The sequence below is a fragment of the Apis dorsata genome, unplaced genomic scaffold (genome assembly GCF_000469605.1).
Source record: "Apis dorsata unplaced genomic scaffold, Apis dorsata 1.3 scaffold_51371, whole genome shotgun sequence".
NCBI lineage: Eukaryota > Metazoa > Arthropoda > Insecta > Hymenoptera > Apidae > Apis > Apis dorsata.
In genome coordinates, this window is record NW_006267322.1 from 1 (window position 1) to 5,575 (window position 5,575).

The 5,575-nt window shown below is 24.5% G+C and overlaps 1 protein-coding gene across 2 annotated transcripts; it reads left to right on the plus strand.

Moving 5' to 3' along the window:
* On the plus strand, window positions 1-2,536 carry LOC102681609 (carboxy-terminal domain RNA polymerase II polypeptide A small phosphatase 1). Of its 2 annotated transcripts, XR_004151730.1 has the most exons (5): window positions 1-292; window positions 1,002-1,435; window positions 1,520-1,705; window positions 1,793-2,099; window positions 2,234-2,536. XR_004151730.1 is itself a non-coding variant. In XM_031514907.1 (4 exons), exons 1-4 carry the CDS (start codon window positions 223-225, stop codon window positions 1,982-1,984), a joined length of 882 nt encoding a protein of 293 aa, XP_031370767.1. In that variant the 5' UTR covers window positions 1-222; the 3' UTR covers window positions 1,985-2,219. The 2 variants fall into 2 exon arrangements, 1 of the variants encoding a protein (XP_031370767.1); XM_031514907.1 differs by lacking the exon at window positions 2,234-2,536 and having other exon boundaries at window positions 1,793-2,219.
* The last annotated feature ends 3,039 nt before the right edge of the window (window positions 2,537-5,575 follow it).

Sequence of the window (5,575 nt, forward strand, 5' to 3'; positions counted from 1 at the left end):
TGATAGTGGTGGTGGTGACGACGGCAGCCGCGACAGCATTTGGAGGGAGAAATTTCATACATCGTGACTGAGTTAGTGCGTGTACGTGCTACCGCGCGTATATGCTCTCTCATTCTCAAGATTGTGCGCGCGTGTATTGTATATGTATGTATGTATATTATCGCGCGCGCGCATTAACGGAATTCACGATCAGACACGCAGGGACTCTCAACAAATGTTTAAATGGACGCATCGTCCATTATCACGCAAGTGTCGCGGGATGACGAGCTAGGCCAGTTTAATAATGGGAAAGGTAGGTGTCTGCTGTGAATACAGCTTGCCGCCTTACATTTTTTTTTACGTTTTTCTTCCAGATGCTGGATGGAATCTGCACCTGTTACGGGACTGCACCGCACTCCTCACCTTACCTTACCTCACCTAACGTCACCTCTTACTTCTCTCCTGTTATTCGTCTATACTTCACTTCCGACGTCTCTTTTCCTCTCGTCCTCGTTTTTGCCTGGCCTCGCCTCATTTTGCCTTGCCTCTCCTCTTCAAATCATCCTTCTCCCCTCTTTTCTTTCACTTAAGTTTCGCGTGTAACTTATTTCATCGTGTAGTATTCTATCTTGCCGCCGTTTTAAACTATTGTATTTTGTTGTATGATGCTCGACATTGAATGAATGATTTAAACAATGCAATTAAAGTCAAATATTTTTCTCTTGAAAATTTTTAAATAATATGTAAATATTATTATATAAATATTTTTTGCTAATGATAATTTTTAATTCATTTTGTAAATTAAACAAAAAGTAAATTTTCATGTACAGCTTAATTAATTAATATTAATTAATATTAAAATTAATTATAAAAAAAGATTTTTATTTCTTCAATATTTTTATGTAAATAATATTTTAATATAGTTTAATAAGTTTTAATAATTTTTATTCATATAATACATCTGATATATATATTCATAAAATTTATTGTTTCAATACAAATTTTATTTCTTCTAAATGTAGCTCAATTACCACAAGAAAATGAAGTGGCCAACAACAATCCAGCCAGTGGCAAAAAGCCAAGAGGGCGTGGACTTCTGCGGTCTCTACTTTGTTGTCTTGGTAGAGGACGTGGAAGTAGTTCAAAAAGTTCAAAAACAAGTTCATTGCAAGGTGATGGACATGGTTCTCCATCCCTGAGGACTGGATCCCCAAGATTCCTTCTTCCACCTGTCAGACATCAGGATATGCACAAGAAGTGCATGGTGATTGATTTGGATGAAACACTAGTGCATAGTTCTTTCAAACCAATCAACAATGCCGATTTTGTTGTTCCTGTAGAAATTGATGGGACAGTACATCAAGTGTATGTTTTAAAGAGGCCTTATGTGGATGAATTCTTACAGAGAATGGGTGAACTTTACGAGTGTGTATTGTTCACTGCAAGTTTGGCTAAGGTATATTATATAAACAATTATTTATTACTATTAGTTTTAGGAAGGGAATATTATTTGAATATTCAAAATTTCTGGTATTTATAGTATGCTGATCCAGTAGCAGATTTACTTGACAGATGGGGCGTATTTAGAGCAAGACTGTTTAGAGAATCTTGTGTTTATCACAGAGGAAATTATGTTAAAGATTTAAATAAACTAGGACGGGATTTACAACAAATCATTATTGTTGATAATAGTCCTGCCAGTTATATTTTCCATCCAGATAATGCAGTAAGTTTTAATAGAAGAAACATACACACACGCAAAGAAAAAAAGAAATAAATAGAGATATAAATTATAAAATAAGTTTATTTTTAGGTACCAGTGGCATCATGGTTTGATGATATGACAGATTCAGAATTATTAGATTTAATTCCATTTTTTGAAAAGCTCAGTAATGTGGAGAATATTTACACAGTCTTGTGCAATAGTAATCATCCTTATAATCAAGTACCTTCGGCTATACAAAGTAGTCCAAGCCCAGGGTCAGGTTCACTTGGTGCTTCCTAGCCCTACCTAAATTCTAGCCAAATAGTCAGTATTGTCATCGCTCAATGCACTCTGAGGAGAATTTTAATTGGAATATTCCACATTGCTTATTTGTTATGTAGCAATGGACAACCAGGTATGACTTATTAAATGCTGAATATATAATATAAATATTTATCAAAAAATTGTCAAAAAGAAGTGAAAAATTGAATTATATATTAATTATTTCGATAAAACATAAATCACAGCTGCTTTCTTTATTGATTTCAGTTCTTTTTTCTGAGAAATAATACAATATGATTGTTCGCAATATGTCAAAAACAATGAACTGATTCTATTTATTTAATTATTAAAATATAGTTGATAAAAAGTTCAAAAATATTAATCTAATTGATTATATAACAAGACATTCTTTTAATTAAATTGGAAAAAAAATATATTTTAAGTATAATTTATTACACAATGAATTAATGTGTATATTCCCGTGTTTGATGTATTTGAGAAAAGGAGTAAATGACAATGGTAACAATACATGAAACATAAAATTTGATATTTGATGAATAAATATATTTAGTTGTATATCATTTAAATTTGTGTAAAGTACATCCAAAAATTATTTGCACAAAAAAATAAATCAAAGTGTAATATAGAAAAAAAAAATCAGATTACTTAGAGTCTTTTGATGAGCTATTATAATTTTTTTTTCTAAATATTCCGATTATTTACTATAATTTTGCTTTTAAAAACACTATACTAGTATTGAACTTCAATGAGTTTTTCTCTTTTTATGATTATCACATATTGAATAAAATAATTCTTATGTATCTTTTATGAGGCTAATAATTCTAATAATTTTATTTACAAAAATATAAAGTTTTCTTAACTATTTAATATTAATATTAGTGAAGTTCATTGGAAACTTGTATATTTAACTTCATTATCATGAAATCAATAGAATTTTTTTATAAATGAACATAAAAGATTAAAATATAAATATGTGGAAAAATGATGTATACGCAAAATAAATTATTTTTTCATTTTTTTATAAAATAAATAAAAAAGGTGAAATATCAAATCTGACAACATTAGTTAATTTAATTTAAATAAAAACTATGAAAAAAGTATATGATATTTTATTCTTATTATTTTAATGATATTATAATTCTATTCCAAAGAATTAAACAAAAAAAAGAAAGAATAATGCAATAGAAATTTTATAAGATAAAAAAAATAATATACATTTGAATATTATATTAATGCATATCATTCTGTTTTCAAACAATTGCGTCGATGAAGCATTATGTTAATCATTACAATAATAAATTACATTACATATATTAATAAATTAAAATTATTTAGATGTAATCCATAAATGAATAAAAAAATAAATATATATTTACACTTGTAAATACACTTATTAATAAATAGTCGACAATTTTGTACGCTTAATTCGTGCATAAGAAATGTACAATTAGAATTACACTTTTATATCCAAACTATCGTTATTCGTGCTTTTTTATTTTATTTGTATTGTTGATAATATATTCATCATTATTAATGATATATTAAATCAGATTTTATAGATAGATTAAACCAAATTTTATTATATTGTCATTATTAACTTAGTTTCAAATATTGTATTTTATTATATTATTTATCATATTATATTTTTCAAAATAAAATTTAGTAAAAAAAAACAAACAATTTAAATAAATATAGTTTTAAATAAAAATGTTTATAAATGAAATTTTTATTTATATATATTATATGTGCTTATTAGCTTTTATCCCTTTTATCGATATTTTCATATGATATGTTTATCATATAATATAATATAAAAATTTATAGTCACATATTGGTCTTTCTTTTGAAATTTCGCGCAATATTTGTTTTATATTTTAAAATAAGAAAAATAAGATATTGATAAATAAAAACAAAAAAAAAATTAGTTATAAAAAAGAGTTAATAAATTTTAAAATAAATTTATTGTTATATTTTAAAATAATCATTAAAATAGAATTTAATAATATTATACATTTATGATTTGGAAATAATTTTTTTTAGTTTTAATTTATTAATAGAATGAATTGAAATATAATGAATAATATAAATATAAAAATAGAATAAATAGAAATATAAATTCTATTATTGTTTTATTTTTCTATTATTTTTTATTACTTATCTCATCATATTATTATTATTGATAAAAAAAAATAAACTATTATTGTTATAAGATTTTATTTCATATAAAAAAGGGCTAAGGTATACAGAAATAATAAAGTTACATAATATTAAATCTTAAATGCATAATATTGCATAATGCTGTATATTGCATAATATTAAATGGCTTCCAACTAAATATTTTTTCAATTTTTTTGTTACATATTATATTATATATATTATGTGACTATATGTAACTAACTGACAATATTGTTTTCAATCAAATTTTAAAGCACCTGATATAAAAATAACATTATATACTAAATATATGCAATAAATAAAAATTAAATATTATATTGATTTTCATGAAAGTTTTATATAAGATCATTTTAATATTTATTATTTAATCTAAAATACACAAACTTATCTCAACATTATATAAAAATGTTGAATGTTTATATCTAAACATTATTTGTATTGTTATATTTATGTTTATTATTATATTTAAGAAAAAAACGGCATGTTATAAAATATTTGTACTTAGTAAATGTAATTCGCCGTTGTAACTAAAAACAAAGTTATGCTATAATCATATCCTTTCCATTTTATTCTTAATTTATAAATTTATTAAAAAAGAGAATCGGATATTATAAGAAATGATCATTAATTTTTAAAAATTTTCGATATAATATCAATTTAAAAAAACGTACATAAATAATAATATTTGCAATTCTATAATATAATATAAAATCTATAATATAAAAGATATTTCATTTTTCATTTGTATAATGCTCATCAAAATGACTCTAATTATAGAGTACTTTTTCAGAAAATATGTGCGAAAAACACGGAAAATCAGAGGAACATATATATATATATATCAATAATATTTGATAAATTTTTAGAGTTAAAATCTCTTTTGTATTCTCATTTCCTGCCTAAAAAGAGTGATAAATTTAAAGTATATATGAGCGATTACAATGTGATTACTACTACGTGATTAGTCATGTGACAAAATCTTGAAAAATTATTTCTAAGTTCTTCATCTTGTCCCTCCTTTTTCTTATCACAAAAATTATTATCTTTAATACTATATGATAACAAAATTCAAATATAGGAAACATCATCATAATATTGTAAATTTTTGAAAAAATCATGTTATTTCCGACAAAGACTGTGTTCCTTATCAGATTTAACGTACATGAAATAATATATATCAAACATCCCTTAAGTATCCATCACGTTGTGCTTCCGTGATTAAATAACATTAACAATCCAGTGTACTGCTTTTATTGAATGCAATTTGTTGAATGCTTGAAACACGTATCCGTAGTATTTCGTAATATTCATGCGTTTCTTTTGTCATATTTTAGTCTTTCCAAACATTTTGTTTTCTTTTCTTTTTTATTATTATTATAATTATTATTATTATAATTATTATTATTATAATTA